Source organism: Lepisosteus oculatus, chromosome 12 (genome assembly GCF_040954835.1).
Source record: "Lepisosteus oculatus isolate fLepOcu1 chromosome 12, fLepOcu1.hap2, whole genome shotgun sequence".
Taxonomy (NCBI): Eukaryota; Metazoa; Chordata; class Actinopteri; order Semionotiformes; family Lepisosteidae; genus Lepisosteus; species Lepisosteus oculatus.
Window position 1 is genome coordinate 25192198 of NC_090707.1, and position 19845 is coordinate 25212042.

Here is a 19845-nt window from a genome sequence, read left to right on the forward strand (position 1 = left end):
CTTGTGAACCCACAGCATCATCCACATCAGTGCCAGGGACACGTTCTTCTTACAATTGGTTTGCACTGGGGGAAGGAAGGGGGCATTGCTACTCTATTAGAAAGCAAAACTAATCATTTTGCCTTTTCTCCTTATTCTTCATTTCATCATTCTTCACTGTAGCTTACATTCTGCTGTAAACTTATTAACTGTTCAACTATTGAATTCATTTCCGATACTTATTTGTAAGACTTCAATGTAGTCATGGAATATATGAAGGGCTAAACTCTCCCACCAAAAGTGCTAGTTGTTTAGATGTATTGCATAGGAGAAATATACATAATGTCATGATACAAACAAGTCATTGGAAGCTTTGGATGCTTGTAGATTTGCTAATACAATGTGGCAGCAACACCTTCAGTAGAAAGCAATACAAAATGGGATTTAAAAATATAGTAAGGCAATTCTGAAATTTCTATATTGGGGTCAGGGGGTTTTTAACTATGTAGACTGACATTTAAAAATCAAATTTTTCAGGCAAAACACTGTTTTCATTTCAGTTTATGCACCTCTCATGCTTAAAACCCAATTTTATCATCTCCTGTCTGAATTCCTGTTAGAATTAGCTGACTTATATATTTTGGGCTCAGACACGAATGTGATCATAAATCATATACTTGACAAATCGAAGCTGATGGAGATGAATAGCCAGTCACATACATCTACGGCCCTGAAAAATTGTATGTCTGAGCTCAGTGTGGTGATTGCAATGTATTTATGATCACTAAACCAAAGAATTTACTTTTCCCCTTGCACCATTCTTTCAATAAATGCCAAAAAGGCTTCTGATCAGTTTGAGTGAGAGAATCTATGGTTTGGTCTAGATTTTATGAACTTGAGATCAGAGTTTCATTAATGTGGTAAAAATTTAATATGCTTAAACTTGGGCAACAAGTGTCCATACAGACTTTCAAAATTTGATTTACAACGGCTGATTACACAGTAGCTCTTAGGCACTGTATATTGTGCCTTAGCTTCACACTAAGGCTATGTTATGTATTCTGTAACTATAATTTTAAAATAAACTCCTGTATAATAATAATAATAATAATAATAATAATAATAATAATAATAATAATTCCTTTCACCTATATAGCACTTTTCACTCCACTCAAACCGCTTTAGAGGTAATGGGGACTCCCCTCCTCCACCACCACCTGGAAGATGTGACGGGATCCATAGCTGGGGTGTGGGGTCACCACACCCCAGCTATCAGTGGGGAGGAGAACAAAGTGATATAGCCGATTCATAAATATTTTCTAGAAACGACCTGGGATTTTTAATGACCACAGAGAGTCAGGACCTTGGTTTTATGTCTGATCCAAAGGACAGCGCCTTTGTACAGTGTAGTGTTAACATCAGTATACTGGCATATTAGGACCCACACAGACTGCAAGGTGAGCGCCCCCCACTGGCACCACTAACACCCCTTCCAGCAGCAACTTTCGTTTTTCTCCACGAGGTCGCGCATCCATGTACTGACAAGACTCACACCTGCTTAGGTTTAATGTTGTACTCAGTTGTGAGCTGCATAGTGATATGGCCATTAAATACATAAGATGTACAGTATTCACATAAAATACATTTTATGCACAAATGCATAAAATGTATTTTTAATTATTAAAAAGTACTAGTAATGTCAATACCCCAATGCAAGCCCCATTTCTCACTCTTGTATATGAAATTGCACTCCTGTGTACAACCCACTGAACCAATGGTATAGTTGCCTCTGTTAAGCACCGATTCTCACAATGCTTCTTTCTCAGGAAGGCAGCATTTGTTTCTTTAAAGCATTCACATTCAACAAAAACAGTGCATGCAGTTTTTTTAAAAACTGGCCAAACAAAAATGTTCAATTCAGACAAATTGCAGTTCTGCAATACTGATATCACAAAGTCTAAAACATTGAAGCTGATGAGCAAAATTTGAGAATAGAAAGACAAAAAAGTATTTTATACCAAATACTGAACAGAAGTTTACATATTGATTAAAAAAATATGATGATTTGATTGATTTGACCTCTGTACAGTAATAGTTGGTTTATATACAGTATTTTTAATTGCTGCAATGCACACTGAAGGATGGAAAGATGGAAGCTCACTATTATGAGGATGCGGAAGGAGGTCGCTGGCAGCTGCTTATCCATTTTGCTGAGAAGGTCATAGCTGATGATGTTAATGAGTCCGGAGCTCAGGCTGTCTTTGCCTTTCACTATGACGTTGATGCGGTCTGCGTTCACAGAGGGCAGCCATCTCCGAAACGCCTGAAAGAATACAGAAAGGGCAGATGACGTTCAAAACTGAAGTAATTAATAGTTTGCATCAGACTTACCAAGATTAAGAAAACAGCTACCTTCCTACATTCAGCAGCTTTGAAATGTCCACTAGAAAAGCTCAGTTGGTGCAAAAGGCACTACACACAATAAGTCAGTCATGGTCATACTGAACCAAATAATTTGGGAGGTAAATGACATTTGGAGTGGATGTTCAATTTTTAAACAAAAACGTGTGCAAGAAACTCAAAGGTCATTTTCTATAGAGGCTTAGATAAGAAACTATCACTTTATTAGCCAAATACAATTTCTTGCATTAGGAATTTGTCTTTTTGCCATACTCCAACTTGCTCTCCATGAGACACAAAGGCACACAGACAGGGAGAGAAGCTTGGGGTCAGAACACAGGATCACCCATTTATACGCCGCCCCTGGAGCAGCTAGTATTAAGGGCCTTCCTCGGGGGCCCAACAGAGTAGAATTCCTCTGCCGGCCACGGCATTTGAACCGGCAACCTTCTAGCCACAGGCGCAGATCCTTAGCCACAGAGCCACCACTTATATACGATAGTGGGAGCTGAACAAAGTTAATTTTCTTGCTGTTAAGGTTATTTTAACTAATTTATTTGGCAAGGTTCTTGACAAGAGATCTCCCTTTACTTTTAAAATAAGCAGATTAGTATTGCAATTTCAATTTTAAACAGTTGGCTGCAACCTATTTTACTAATGTTTCTTTAGCCCAAAATACTAACCTTTGGTGTCTAGCTTAATCTTCTCAAATATGTATAAAACAAGAAGGCACTGATCTCTGCCTTGTGCTAGTTGCTTAACTAATTTATATACCATGGAGTGAGTAATCTTCCCCTTTCACCAACAAGCAAAATTAAAGGTAAGCTTTCTGTCTTTTCCAGAATTGATCTAAGCTACAAAATAATATCATGACGCTGTTCAGAAAAGGAAAATTAGTAGAAAATAGTTTGATGCAGTCTACATGTGCATGCACAAGTTAATGTGAGATTTTTTTACAAAGATTTCAGATGATATTTGGCTTTCTATGAAAAATTCTGAATTAAACATTAAGATATATGAAACGGCATAAAAATTAGTTCAATAAAGTAGCCATTATTATTTGTGACTGATTGGTTCTCTGTGTGTACTTACACTGTTGTGACAAAAGGCCAAACAGGGAAACTCGTTGCTCCACGCTTCAGAGCATTTCTTTCCATTTCCTTCAAATAATTATATCTTATTACTCATTCCCGATTCCCTTCCCTGCCTCTCCGATTTACACTCAAGACAACTGATGACTTTCATAGATGAAAGCACCTCTTATTAATATAAATGAACTTCTAAATCATATTATACAAAACTGAAATGCTCATAACTGTAACTTTTAAACTGTTTGCAGGCAGTTCTCAGAAAGAAAACTTTTTAAATGTTGCATAATCAGAGAGCTTATTGTTGATCTTTTGAAAAATGAGTAACTGACCTATTTGGTTAATGTGATCAGTTGCACATGTTTATGAGATCTGTCAAAAAAGCTAAATTCCGCTTATATAGTGCAACTTTAATATAATGCAGGTGTGACAAGACAAACCTACAGTATACACTTCTGTTATAAGCTACTTGCATTATTAATGGAACTAAGTAAGTGGAATTTACTGTACCTACAGTAGTTTCAGAACCCCTTTCTTTTTCTATATGAGTAAACAACGACTAAAGCATATGAACTATTAAAAGTGCATATTCCCCTTTTATTTTATTGAGTCTTTTAATAAGGTTACTGTAATGAACTTAAAGTTTCTGAATCTTTTTCAAATAGACTATTTAGTTTGCCAAAACTCCTGACAGCATTTTTTCAGTACATTTTTCTTGATACCAGTCAAATACAATTAATGAAGCTTTTCACTGTCTATCTGATGGCCTAAAAAAGGTCATCACTTGGTTAACATTTTCAAGAACTTAGTTCAGTTTGGCTACTGCTACTTTACAGGAATCATCGCCATGATACTCAATCTGTGACTTCATGTTCGTCATTTGATTCCCCACTGTTTACAGAATCTGCGATTTCTTCTTCCCGCGGGTGCTGCATAACTAGAGCTTCCACCCAGCCCAGTTCCTTAACCCATATTTTTTATTCTTTCATCCATGCACATCCGTTCCTCCTGGAACTCCACACTCATTGAATAAGCCATCTTTGATTTGCAACATTCAGCCCTTTTATGTAACAACCTGGTGGTATCCTCATCCTTGCAACTTGCCTCTTCAATTCAGCACCTGCTCTATATTTTGCAGGATACCAGAGTTATCAGAGATTGAGTGGGTTAATAAATCTCAGTATATTCGTTATCTCCACTAAAATGGTGCTGTTTAAAGCTGTAAACTGCTGTTGCGGGACACTGCAAGTGTTGATTACAAGAGTCCAATAACAAAACTAGAGCCAACATATTGTACCCACCTGTAGAGGTCTTTAGACTTTGCCATCTATACTGAAATAGAACATACTTGCCTTGGGGGACTTGAGAATTCCCACGATATATCCCAAATGGAGGTATAATGAGGAGCACCTGATCAAGGCTGTAATTTATATTAAGTATGGCTCATCAAAATCTATAGCTTATCCATTTCAAAAGGATATGTGGTTTTGTGTAGTATACCTCTGCCCAGGTGAAACGCACAGACGAGGGGGCCACTATCAGCAGGGGCCACTCCTTCTTGTAGTATGCTGCTATACAAATAGCCTGTACAGTCTTCCCCAAGCCCATGTCGTCAGCCAGGAGCAGGCGGCCTTCCCTTGATATTGCAAAGCTGCAGGAGACAAACAGCTGCTGTCATACACCTGTTCTTACACTTCAAAACATACTGTACATGTCTGGATTCAATGATATTCCTGATCAAAACTAATGCTGTCATAGTTATTCTAGAAAATGCACATCTCAGCCAGGTAACTCAACAAAGAACCAATCCATGACACAAACCCTGGTTTCTCTAATATGTCAGCTTCATAGAAACCATGGGGAGTCCATACAAGGACTGGTTTGAAAAGATAAAGTAAAAATTGAGACATTCCCCTAGTTTTCCACACTCTTCTCACAGCTGAAAAATCATTTTGATTAGATTTTGACATCTATTTAACTGGATAAGTCAGCAAAGACCATTTTTTATTTATAATGTTGTATTATAGATTGTTAGACCCAGGCATAACACAAAAACCTCAGGAGATGTAAACTAGAATCTAAACATGCAAAAATGAAAAAAATATGAGTTGAAGCATTTTGAGATAAGTGAGGTGAAAGGTCCAAAACTACCACTTTCATAACTATTCTTTTAACATAACTACAATATTTTAACAACTCTGTCTTGGCATTTTAACACAATATCACCCTTCTACATTTATCAGTGATGAGAGTATGAATGTCTAATAGTAGCAATGGGCATACAAAATGGGCTGATTTTGTCTCCTTAATAGTTGGTTATTCATATTTTCTCCCATGGACAAATAATTACAAAAGAAAATGGTTAAAATCAGAATGGCTGAGGTCATATACGGGCACCATTTCACTGATTTCATAAGCAGTGACCATTACAGCATTGATAAACAAAAAGCAAACCAATGAAAGAAAGAAAAAGAACAATCAACACAATGTAACTAACATAACAGGACATAACAGAGCAGAACATGGCAGTGTTAAGTTCAAACAGCGGGCCGAAAAGAATAAAACTGAAAATGACTTCAGATACCAAGATGGATACTTTTAGCTTACTCTGCAGATTCGTCCAATCAATTACTTTGTAAATTATACTAATGTAAATACGTATTACATTTGTATATGACAAGCAGACACTGTGACTTTATACAGTAAAATTATACAGTAAAGAAACTTCAGAATTTTGGAGCCAGAAGAAAAATCCTGCAAAACATATTTCTGAATTAGAACTTCCATTGAGTCGACACAAAGTCTGAAATAAATACCCCATCATTCTCCCTTAATCAAAGGGAGTTAAGACAACAGGAGAAGAAGTATTTTTTCCCCTTGGCTCTTGCTTTAAAAGATGGTTAAAAAGCTGCAACTCTGAACCTACTTGACCCCCTCTCTCTGGAAGGGCATGAGGCTACGTGTCAGGCTAGAGTCGACAGAAGACAAGTCCGCCTCAGGAATCTCTGGTAAGCTGGAAACACTCCGCTCAAACTGGGGGCTGAAGGTCTGCAGCACAGCGCGAGGCAGTGGCTCCACTTCCACAGCTGGAATTCTGGACAGGGTTTCCACTAGACACAGCAAAGAGACAGTCACTACCCACTGAGCCATTGCACTGCACACAGGCACTTCCCACTGCAAGGACACCAGAACGGAACTGGACTGCAACAGTTCACCCCTATATCTATGAAGAGATGTGCACAGTTATGCTTTATGAAGACCGTGTTAATTTCACACCTGTACAATAAATCAAATTTAACGTCAAATAAATCAATAAAACGTTAAAACACGTCTTGGAACAACCACAGCTCTGCGGTAAATAAATGAGGGCATACAACAATGAAACAGGTTTGTAAACATTCTTCCAGGTTTCAGGTTAAATCCAAATCTGCTATCTACTAAGTAAAAATCAGAAAATTAAATTCTTGCAATCATCATGAATGCAAGTTTTTCATTTCATATGTACAAGTTGCCCTGGGTAAAGTGAGTGATATTTTTTTAACTAAAAAACAGAAAAAAGCTTGGATGCCACAAACGATTAGAGGAACAATCGTGTGGATGATTTTGCTGATTTTCCGCTACTCTGTACACCTGATTTACACCTCGGCATTTATGGATTACCATCAAACTGAAAATATATCAATAATGAAAAAGTAATCTAACATCAAGCTTAATACTATTTAACATATATTGAATTTTGAATGACATCTTTTTTTAAACTATTAATCACATTTGCTGATCCATTTCTTGTAGATGTAAAGTGTTAATCCACTTTCCCTAGGCAAGGGAAAGCAGATTAGTCCTTATGTGCAGACTCCCTCCTCCCTCAACAGCTAAACTTTGTTTCCTTTAATTCAAAAAGTAGGAAGAGCATTCAGATATACTCACTTAGCTCCTTGTAATCCTCCAAGAGAAAATTCCACTTTCTGGTCTTCATGTCTAAAAAATTCAATATATAAGAAATAGTGCACACTGATATATGTGAAATGTATCATATGTATGATTATACATCATTGCTTCATAATTTAAACATAGCCCATTTCAACTTAAAATACAGATTCCACTTTGACATGTATTTTGATGTATGTATCATATATATATAATTGAGAATAATTTTGCAAATACTTTTTGAAGTGAATACAAAACTACTTCTGTCTGTACGTTCAACAATAGGAACTGCTTTAATTATGCAACGGAATGCTTTTGGATCTATCCCTTTTTAAACAAAACAAAGAAAATTAAGATTCCTGATATGGAAAAGAGTTTTAAAGCTACTGCATTCAATCAGTTGACGTTATCATTAGCATTATCTTTGACAAGTCACATATCAATACTTATATGTCAAAGGCAAAATGGAGTCCAGATACTGTACGATTAAGAATATCATTTATATGACACAGTAAGCAGCACAAACAACAAAAAAATGTCCTTTTAACACAAGGGATTGGCAACAGTGGGTAAATAACATGTATTGTTACCTTAGCAAGGGAGAAATTATGCAACAGATTCCAAAACTGACACCATTCAAGGGAACCTCATGTCATTTACAAGACAAAGAGGAATTTTAAATCTGACTTGATTGACTCCATTCATAAGCAATCAAGTGAAGACATATCCTTTCCAATCAGAAATATGTTTTAGCGATACCACAATAAATATCTCCTACAATAAGTCTCTAATGAAGAAGACTGCAGGTAAACATTGTTAAACATTTACAGTACAATATAAAAACTATATATAAATATAATATAACCAACTGCTGTCAAATATTAATTTGGAAATACAATATTTTTATGAAGAATATACTTATGAAAGTCTTCAAATAGCAATTTCTTTCTTCCAGAACTTCTATTATCATGTTACAGTATAACTATTTAGGTCCAATGCACTGAGAGGGCATACTTCTAAATACTTCTAAATTCTAAATTCTAGACACACTTTTATAAGACATTATAATTGTTGATTTGAAATTACAATTTAATTTCCCTTCACACCTCTTAAGTACTCTTTAGTGATCATCAGAAACACAATATGTGCTTCTTAGCTTGTTATTCATAAGAAAGAAATGTTTTTTAGAAACATGTCCTTAACAGAAAAAGCTCAAGTTAAAAGAGCTGAGTGACACAAGGACAAGGCAGCTTTATTTCATGATTTTTTTAAAAGTGCAGCAGCAGGAGCCCCTGCCATTCTTACCGTAGCTTTTGGAACGAATCTGCTTGAAGGCAGCAATGACATCCACCTGGTAGCCTACCTCCACCTCAAAGCGAGTGCGCGACACCAGCACACAATGGCCCCGAGTTGTGGCACCAGGCTTCTGCCAGTTGCTGCATAACTTCAGGAGGGCGCCCAGGGCAGCAGCATCTCTTGACTTGCCCACTGCTGCCTTGACATCCACATTTTCCATTCCTTCGAGGGGTGTTAGCGCCACAAAGGGAAGCTTGTTCACCTCCTCCACTGCACAGAGGACAGCTCAGTTCAGCATTAGCACATTCACCAAGAAGTAAGACAACAAAACCCTGGGTTAAAAACCCTTGATATCAATAGCAAGGATTAATACTCACTCAAATTAGTGTAGTCTTCCAGGTTAAAATTCCACATCTTTGTTGCTGGATCTACCAGGAGCAAAATAACGAATATGAGATTTTGAATTTAAATTTTTAAAATGTGTTTCTGAGAGCATTACTGGAGCTTTTTGTCCTCCTGCTGTAGTCTAGATAACCCTTATGTATGTTAGGGAGTATGTGTCTCACATCCTTATGCAAAACAATAGATTTATGCAGCAAAAACACACTGCAGCAATGGCAATAAACTGTATTCAAATCGTTCACCATTTTGTGGGCTCTAAATTTAAAAAAACTATTTTTTATTTTCTGTGAAACAAATATAAAGCACACCAAAGCATACTAAAATTACGACATTGCCATTAAACGCGTCTTTTTTTAACCACAGAAACCAAATCAAGCAAAAACACTACTGTAATAGACTCTACAGTACATTCTCTAGGAGTGCATTCATGGAGAAAATGTATGAACATTAAAATGATGATAATAAGTACACAATGCAAAACCGAAAACAATCTATAATACGGGTCTATTCTACACCAGAATACCCCTGCTTACCATAATTCCTGGAGGACATGCTCTTGAACACCATGATGAGGTCTGCATTATAGCTCACTTCTACTCGAAATCGCTCAGATGTGTGTGCAACACACTTTCCTTTCACCAGACAGGCAGGTTTCTTTGTAGCCATAGTGCTTGCATTGTCTTTAGTGGTAGTAGAAATTTGCTCAGAGCTGAGGACAATTTCTTTCAGTTTCACCCCTGTCCCATAAAACTTGGTCGCTTGTGTGCCTGAGCCAGCTGCTTCCTGTGCTGCCATCTCAGTCTTCGTTTCAATGGAATTAAGGGCTGTAGAGGACTCCTCCTTGGAGTCCATTTTGTTGAGAGCATTTAACTTTGAGATGCCATTACCTTTTATTTGGGAAGCCTGAAAGAAGTAAAACAGTTAGACATAAGAAAAAAACACTATCTTTCACTTACCATCTTTCAATACCTGTACCTATTGAGAAAACTGATAGATAACTAAAGTGGCTCACTAATCCATCTTAATTGTAATCTTTGTCTCCAGAGAAGCCTCAATACTGATTTTTTTACTTCAGGACATTGCTGGCGATTTCTTTACTTCTTTCAATGAGTCAAAATTGTTCATTGCGGTCCCCAGATCATTCCTACTTTTGCCCAGTCTGCTTGATGTCAATAACAGCATGCTTCACAGGACATTAATTAAAGATAATTAAAGCTTTATCATTATTACAATCAACAGTATGCTTAATTACGAACTGTTTTCTTAAAAAAAAAAACCACAAGATGAATTGAATCAAATTTATACACAGAAATATTAGTGTGCTGGTCATATATTCTAAGCCATACCTTTGACACATTACTGATTACTTCAGTCCATTAAATTGTCAGTTCTTATAGACAATGACAAAATCATTTTGATCTAGAAATACAGGAGAGTGGGGCTGCGAGAATTAAAATGACAAGATCCTAAGACAAAAAAAAAGGAGGATATCTTTGTTATACATTTACCCAAGGTGCTTGTAGTGTCTCTCTGCTTGCCTTTTCCTCTGTTCCTTGCAGTGCACTGTGGCCTCCCACATTAGTCTGTGGGAGACTGGCAGTCTGTTTCAGTAGCTTTGGTGGGTTAGCACCTGACCCTATAGCTGGACCTTTGGATTGTGCAGGGACACAAGGGTCACTCTGTCCAGTTGGAGGGCCATAGTGCTTCTGTTGTGACTGGGCTAGTCTCTCAGCTCTCCTTGCCAGAGCTCGCTGTCGATTCTCCTCTATCCTCCTCTGCTGCTCGTCTGTCAGACAGTCTGACATTGCAGGTGTCATATGGATCCAAAACTACTCTATTTAAAACCAAACATAAAGATTGTACATCAGTGACTTTTAATTCTGAGAATCTTATATGAACAGCATGGCACCAGTTACAATCTAAAGAAGCTCCTTAAACTGTAACTTAATTTCACCATTAAACGATTAACTCTAGTTGTGTTACTTTAATCTACTGTACCATTTCATTCCTAAAGAACGTACAGTAAATAACAATCAGATTCGTTTGTATCCTACAGTAAATGCAAACATCTGCTCTGTGTCATTTTATACAGTATACTGTGACAGTCTTACTAGCTATATAAAAACCAGATTCTAAGAACGTACCGATGATCTCTTAATCCGTTAATTTACTAATTGATAAGAATTAAATTGAAAGATGAATCAGCCCACCACGATGTCACTCTAGCTGAAAGCTCACAATTACCTTTCAATGGGAAAAACACTAGAGATTAATAATTTCTAATTACGTCAAATGCATCTGAGGGATCAACATACCCCAAGGAGTTTTATTAAAATAAATGTGATCACAGTGACTTGGCGTTATATTAAAATAAATATACTCAGAAGTTCCGTTTGTTTTTTTTTGCATTTATCAAAAAACCTGATAGATAACGTTATTGCTTAACTTTGTACAAAATCTGCGCTGGAACTTATTTACAATAAGTATTAGAAACATATTTGTTCTAAAATATCTTCCATGTACAGCAGCTCTCACTGTAGGCTACAGAAGACAAATGTAAACAGTCACAATTTATACCTGCCAAAAGGCATACGAACGTTAATTGACTAAAAATTGACTATATTATAAAGATCGTTACACACAAACAAAATAAAAAATGTACTAAAGCTTATTGATGGGAGTCCACAACAGAACGCTAGAAAACTTGTTTTCAAAATGTATTCAATAAAAAAAACGTGTTTACAAAAACCCGGAATCCAATCATTTTTAAACTTGGCGCCTTGATCGGCAGACATTCTGTGAACTATACAATCATGCAAAATACAATCCCTTGTAATTCTGGAGTTTAAATTAATGTCTATACCTCAATATTTGGGCGAAGCCATTGTGACTAAATTTAAGTCAATGCTACACCGTAAAAGCTAAACACCAAATTTCGCCATACCACTCCAGTACGAGAAAACAGGATGAGGCGTATCCAGAAAACAGCTGCATCGCATAATTGGCACATATTGCAGCCAATAGAAAGAAAGGGTTTAAATGAACTTTATTTATAATGACAACTACGTATACTGTTCGACAAAATGTTAACCTACAGCGTGCTTTAAAATGTACGGAAAGCAAAACGGTTTGATCATTGGCTTTTACACTTACAGCACAATGCTAACATAGTGTCTAAAGCAGACCTTATATTTATAATTCCAAAATGGTAAGAATTCGGTCGTACTGTTTATGACAGCCCATAAAGCAATAGCTTTACCCTCTCCCTTTATTCGATGTGTACGTTAAACTTGAAAAACGCGACTATTGTTCATTAAGGCAGAACATTTTATTACAATTTTAAAAGCCTCATCACAGTGAATCAGATTGTAGTATTAACCGTCAAATATTATTCTCCACGACCTCGATGAAAGTTTTGAATATAATTCTATCAAAATGGGCGTTCATTTCTAATTATGAAATCAATGTAGAATGCCTAGAAGGAGCCGCTGAGATGTTTTCACAGTTCAGATGGTCTTTCGCGTTTGAATTCTTGCATGAAAAACTAGTACAATAGACCATATTTTGAATCCAACTGCGCTTAAATCCATACATATTTTTATAGTTTTATTTAGTGCGTCATCTGTTTAATTAATATACAGTATACGACATACAGGATACATACACATTTAACTGACGTATTAAAGATCCCTCTACCATTTAAAACTTTGTGATTTTATCATACTGGCGTGCTTAAAAGGCTTAGGACAAGTTGTTACGAAGCTAACATGCTAAAACCGTTCTCTCTTGGTGCTTGAAGTGTATGGAGATTCTCAAACCCCTTACCAATATTAATAAAATGTATTATTAAATATTATTATAATAATATTATATGTATTAGATAAATGTATGTGTATGGAGTGGGGTGGCGCTGGGGGAGGGTATAATACAGGCAGGGGCTGCCACTAAGTTTGTATTATTTGAGATCGCAGGCCCATTTGAACCTCAGTCTTATCCTGTGTACAATTCGCCAGAGTGCTGAAGTTAACGTGAAGTTATACTGTAATCCTGACTCTTGGCTATCAGGAGGATATAATGCATGATAGCTCAATGTGAAACGTTATGCAGATAGCCGCCACTGTATTGATATGACTTCATTGGATATTCTGGGATGTCAAGCTGAATTCTTGGGAATTCACTTTGTCAGCTGACAGATCACATTAGTCGCTAAATAGCGATCCTAACAATATCTTGCAGGCACAAAAGGAGACAGCTATTTCCTAATATAATGAGGTATAATTCAACCTAATAATAATAACAGTGGTGATTTCTTTTTATACTGTCCCCATAATTTCTGTATTTTTGCAACATTGATTCATACAACTATAGGGCAAAATGTAAATGGCTACGTGAAGACAGAAACTGCTTTCTACATTATTATAATTACCGTTGGACACAGTTTTATTTAAAATCGACCCTGCTTATATTGGCATCACAGAATTAAGGTACAGATTATGATGCTTAGAAAACAATCTGAGGGATACTAATGAGTTGCAGTATTACTTTATTGACAATTTTCTAAATAAAATGTTCAGAGTTGATCATAATCATCCTATTTTTTTTACGTAGTTACATATATAGTTGCCTGTATTGGTGCTCTGATATTTATGAGCTATTAATTATCTTAACTTTGCATACAACATAACAACTTATTTGCTTTAGTTAGATACTTAATATGTTTAGAAATTGCAACTGCCGTTTTGCTGTCCACATAATGATATAGGGTGTTTGTTAGGTATGTCACATTTTAGTATGGGTGTAATGCTGCTTAATATATGCATTCAAACTAATACAGCGCGGGCTGCATGGAGGATATCGATCAGGTTTTGAAATGTATTTTTAGTCTGTCACGACATCCCGGTGCAGTTCATTCATGTTTTATAACAACAATGATGGAAGTTTTTAACGTAGCTCTTTATCAGCATAACAGTTCCACCAACAAATACACTTTGCGCAGATTTTGAAAGCTCAATTTGGTTTTATGTATGTTACATTTTCTAACCTTTTCTGTCCCCAGCATATTAAAATACATGTCTGTCCGGTCCAAAACACGAGTTACCTGAGAAACACACTTCTTATCATAAATAATCCATATCTTTTGTTTTGTCTCTGGCTTCCATCCCCAAAGCAAATACCTCCTCCATAGTCAATTCTCAGTTTTGTCGTGTGGTTCACTAATACAACATATATAAAAGAATACCTGTTCCAGAGGACTTACATCTAGACTATTTACTTGATTATGTTCTCTCCTTGATGTTAAGTGTCCTTTTAAGTGCTTTTTATTTGCTTCTTCAAGCCGAAATTTCCCCCATTCAAGCCCCCCCATTGCATCACCTCTCTGCTGTGTGACGCGGCCGTACTTGGGAGCTGTCCCAGGAATCATGGTGCTGAAACTGCAGCACCCGCCAGCTACCGCCAATAACAAACACCACACACATAACAGACTGGTCTTGGTTTTTCAGTCTTGCCTGAAAATTAACGGTATTCAGTCAACTGGATACACATGCAGTTTTTTGTTTTGTCTAGCATTTTAACGAATTCACAGAGGATGTTATGTTTAAAATGATCGACCACACTGGGATCCGACAACAACTCCGGGTCAACTGCAACGGACCTGGTTTATATTTTGTAACACTACAGGAATCAAAAGCGTGGACATATATTGGTGAAAGCAAGGTAAAACATAATTATGATCTAGGAAACAGCAAGAATAATAATATCGACCACTGGGTTCAAGGAAGGTAACGACTGAAAGAGAGGCGCAAACAATTGGCATTTCAGAACAGAATGGGACTGGGGCTCTTCTGGACACTGGTGACGGTAAGCGATCCCAGGCAAATCGGAAGGTTAACTATATAAAAATGATAAAAAATTATGGAAGAATGATCTTCCCGTCATAGTAACGGATGCTTATGAAAACGAACAGTTGTGTTTGTTGCGATCTTATTCAATCCTGCTACAGTAGGTTGGCATCTTTTAAAGACGTCTGCAAGAAAATGAGCGGTGATCAAATGGCAAGAGCTCCTTAGCACTTCTGGAATACAAATTAAAAATAATTGTTTAAAACAGATTGTGGAGTAATTCCGTTGTAAATACGCAACGAAACCTGCATTGGAATACAAAAATGGGACGATGCGTGTTTCTGACATCCAGACATGTTTAAATGGTTATGTGCTGAAAAAGACAGAGTACCTTGGGGAAAAGAGCTTTTTGGAGTGGCATTCTCATTTGGCATCAATTGCGCTGCTGTTTTGATTATTTAGGTATATGGTTTCACGTCTAGGTTTTTATTATTATGCTTAGATTAACCACCGATTGTAAGTGTGGATTCTACGTATTTTATCTCACAACACACCACTAGTCTACCAGTTGGATATGATTTTTAAAAGTGAATGTAGCCTACGTGGCTCCTCCCCCACACCTTCCACGAAAAACTTAAAATACATATCTGTTTCCATCACTGATTCTGTTGTCTGAATGAAACCTCAGAATATTTTTACACTACACAACCGTGGTAACTTAGTCGGAAAAGTAACAGTTATTGGTGTAAAAGACTAAACTTTTAGTTTCATTTCGAATTAAGAACGTTGTTTAAATCCAAATAGTATGCCGTTCGAAAACAATTTAAACAAAACCAACCTATAACTGACAGGGAAAAAAAGTATCGGATTCGAAAAGATTTCTCACTCGAGATTTGGATTTGAGCTATTTAACGTGCATGGCACGTGTTCATCAAAACTTATCTAACTAAACTTGTATCCATAATTTTAAACAAGAAGTGCACATGTTGTTGGCGGTCGGTATCATTTTATGGTGCTGTGGATTGTTGAGTCACAGACAAATGCTGCGCCACCAGGGCTTGCTCAAGGGCCGCTGCTGCGTCTTGTTAAGTGACCTGAAGGTTTTCCTGCTCAGGCCACCCGCACCTTCGGCCCCGCCACCTTCCTTCCTCCCCATGAACAGCCGGGACACGGAAAGCCATGTGAATGGATTCCTTGGCGCCAGCAGCGTCGCGGACAACAACAACACGCTGACAAGTGTCCCAAGGGCAGAGGGCTGGACGGCACAGTCAGCAGGGGGAGCCACTGCACCGGAGGGGGAAGAAGAAGAGGACGAGAGAACGGAAGCTTGGGCTGGCACAGCGCCAGAGCAGTCGGTCTCCCTTGTGAGCAGCACCTCCTCCGATGATTTCTCCAAGGTGAAATCAGATGAGCGACTCTCTCTAGAAAGCTGCACCGACAGCGGCATCAGAACACCCGTATGCAGGATATGCTTTCAGGGACCGGAGCAGGTATGCCGGGGAAAGTGGGCGCAAAGCAACAGTATATCTACATGTGGTTACTGTTAAAAATGTCATGGGCAGTCTGAATATAATACCAAATTATGTTGCATGTAGCACACAACAAAAAGCAATCAATTTCTATCGGAAAATGTTTTCTTGAGCATTTTGTCATATGTCATTCTGCCACTGAAAACATTGATTACTCTATTACTTGTACCGGCTTTTACTGTGGCCAAAACAGAAACAAATGCGTGAGAAACAATTGGATATCTGTTCAAAATATTGTTATAACCAGGTCCTTGTGGTGTTTAACACTTTCTTTGATAAATTGAAGTAGACTTACTGTACACTCTAAGGATAAAACTGCCTTAACATTTTCTCTGAATGGCCTTGAAACTTCATATCCCAGGTTCTGAGCAAGGCATTGTCCTTTGATAAGCCTCTGACTGAGATTCCTATATCTGAGAGAAGTCCATCAAGATCAATCATAGTGGTTATATGTTTACAATACTAAAAAGTGGAAGTAATAAGTCACACTGTCATAAAGTAAAATTACTATTTTGACTGATTGTTTTTCGTGTGGTGTGAATCTTATTTGGCTTATTTACCTTTCAGTTTAAATCTCTTAAGAAAATAATGGTGTCTATGTGAGCTTGATAAAGCAAAGCATAAATCTGAAACACTTGCAAAAGTAGAGGCTTCTGGCCTTTGGAAGCATACTTAGGATTTCACAGGATGTACTGTAATTGAAGTACACTAGCTTAATCTTTCTACAAAGGAAAATTTCATAAAGTGTAAAATGGGAGACTACTGTATATAATGTGTTATTCTGTGTTATAAGATAAAAGTACAGTAAATATTCCTAGCTTGTTTTTAGATAAACGAGAATTTAAAATTAAACTGCCCAAATAACCTTCTTTGGAACATATGGATTGATCCTGTCTTAAGTAAACTAAAGCACTTCAGTTGAATGGTCAAATACTTCACTCAGAATTATTTCCGAAAAGTATCACTTGGCATGTGTGCAGTATATCATCAACTCACTATTACAGAGTGTTTTGTATTCCCTCAAGGATTATATGTTTTAAACTGAAGAGTGGAACATTATACATTTTTGTAATAACATGAGAAATATTATTTGTTTTAATTCAAATGTATATGTATGGTTTGTCACTGAGAAAATTCTGTTACTATTGAATATTATTTCATTTTTACTTCCACTTTTATAGCTCCAATTACTTGGTTTGAATATAAACTACTTTGACTTAATGTAATTCTGACTGTAGGGTTGGCTGAGCTTTGATTTCAGATCCACACAAACAAATGAAAATTCAGAGCTTCACTCATCAGGATCATTTAATTCGTTCTCTTAACATGTCAGCAACTTTTGCAGCACTTGATAAAACATTTACATGGACTGAGAAACAGCATTTCATCATCTGTAGGTGTTTCAGTGGTAGACATTTCAACTTTTTTTTGCTTTGATGTTCAAAAGATTGATATTCCCAAATACCATAAAAATGAAGTTCTCAATAAATGTGACCTCAAGCTTTCCTCATAACAGCAGCCTCTCAGTGACCGAGGACTTTAACAAGAAGCACAAAAAATCACACTAAATAAGTAGTTATCAAGCTCTTTCACCTGTGTTATTAATATGTACCACAAGGGTGAGACCTGTATGCCACTACCTGAGTGCCATTCATATGAGGACGGCTATATACCTCTGAAAAACTATTGGTTTGATATAATCGAATAATGTACTGTATAAGACAGTAATTTTATAACATTAACTTACAATACTGCATGTATAGGAGACTTTACAATGATACTGGAATGTTTGGGACAATGAGTTAGAGAAATATATAACATCGAGTGGTATTGTACATATTAGGTTGGTGTGTTTGATATTAGGATGAGCTCCAATGTGAAATGTTATAACTAGCAGGCTTTAAAATGTAGTATCCTGACACCATTTTTAATAAATATAACAGGTAATTACAGTTAATACACACCTGCAGTCAGAAAAGATTCCAAGGACTTTATAGCCACATGGCTTCTGGAACAGATTAATGATATAATAACAAATAAGACATATGTTTGAAATGCAAAGGTTTATTTAGAATAATTGCATGTTAAATATCAAGTGCATCAAGTAGTGTTATCTACAACAGGGGTACCAGATTCCTGGTATTTTTCAGTTGAAAGCTACCCTCCCTTGTCCCCTCAAAGATGGATTAACCTTATTGCATAAATAACTGAGGGAGGTTCTGATACATTTCTCTAAACCAAATAAAACATCCCAGAGATTCAAGAACTGCCGGCCCAAGTGCAGGTACTGAAATAAATATCTACTCAAATATTTTTAAAAAATAAAGTTCCTTTTCTTTCTAAATTTACTTCTCATTTCTTCAGTGCTCAAAAATCTATGTAAGGTTTCAGTCCTCAAAGAATAACCCTGAATTGTTGAAGTTAATTTGTGGCACTGTTGCTTTGGAAATTTTTGAGATAGAGAGAAATATGTCAGTCCTCTGATATACTCAGTTCATCTCTTAAATGTTCATTAACCTCTTTGCTTGCTACTTGGTTACTATATTTTGGCATTATTCACATACAGTACCTTTTTCTATCTACCACTTCAAGAGAAGAAGTTCAATATAGAGTCTACAGCTAAACTGAATCATTAAATTTTAACCAATTATGGCACAAGAAGCAGATTCTTAAAGCTCCTGCTGAGTCTGATAGGAAGTGAATTTGTTGATTGGTAAAGCTCTGTTCACATAAGCCCCTAAAAAAGGCTTTTCAAAGTTTCACTAAACCCTCTTTATGAAAATATCATTCTTAACCTTGATATTGGTTTGCTTATATACAAGAATAGTTTAACATTCAAAGTGCAATTTGATTTCAGAAACCAATTAACAAAGAAAATACAGTATGTGCCTGGATCTCACCGTGTTATCCAGATATACCTGTACTGTCTTTTTTTTTGAGAACTTGTGTAGTATGATTGTTTGATTTTTTTTTTGTTTTTCAAGAAGTTATTAAAACTGATCTACTTGGAAGTTGTTTTGTCCTGATGTTCATGTGTATTTAATGTAAGTTTGTTTCAATTAATGCACTCAAGTTATATTACTTTGTGGCTTCAAAACCAATTTTGTATTTTAACAATAGCAGGAAATAATATCTGAAATCATGGCAATGTTTTAAAAAAATATTTCCCTAGGCTGTTAAGAGAATCACTTCCTACCATTTCTTCCAACAAAATCTCTGAGTTACCAATTATAAGTATTGCAGGTATTCTTCAGTTTGCAAGATTTATTATCTAAGTCAAGTTTATTAATTTCCCCCAAGAAAAACAAAATCCAAATAATTGTCTTTTACAGCTTTATTTATGGAAACAATCAATTATTTTTGGATGGAGTGGCTCAAGTTATA

The 19845-nt window shown here is 36.5% G+C and overlaps 2 protein-coding genes across 7 annotated transcripts in view; one reads left to right on the top strand and one right to left on the bottom strand.

Annotated features, from left to right (window-relative positions):
- The window catches only part of smarcal1 (SWI/SNF related, matrix associated, actin dependent regulator of chromatin, subfamily a-like 1), a 29255-nt gene extending 14844 nt beyond the window's left edge, over nt 1-14411 (bottom strand). For 2 of the 6 annotated variants that reach the window (XM_069196708.1, XM_006636723.3), the window contains exons 1-9: nt 11956-12069; nt 10601-10926; nt 9626-9995; nt 9068-9118; nt 8700-8960; nt 7395-7445; nt 6394-6577; nt 4968-5118; nt 2141-2302 (exon numbers count right to left, since the gene is read on the bottom strand). In XM_069196708.1, the coding sequence (XP_069052809.1) occupies nt 2141-2302; nt 4968-5118; nt 6394-6577; nt 7395-7445; nt 8700-8960; nt 9068-9118; nt 9626-9995; nt 10601-10909 (1539 nt within the window). In that variant the 5' untranslated portion in view covers nt 10910-10926; nt 11956-12069. The other 4 variants (XM_069196710.1, XM_069196711.1, XM_069196709.1 and 1 more) reach the window with 4 other exon arrangements.
- A 97-nt stretch (nt 14412-14508) lies between these two features.
- The window catches only part of marchf4b (membrane associated ring-CH-type finger 4b), a 39485-nt gene continuing 34148 nt past the window's right edge, over nt 14509-19845 (top strand). Inside the window, exon 1 of the mRNA XM_006636653.3 lies at nt 14509-16422. Coding sequence (XP_006636716.3) covers nt 15916-16422 — 507 coding nt within the window. The 5' untranslated portion in view covers nt 14509-15915. The remainder of the gene's footprint in view (nt 16423-19845) is intronic.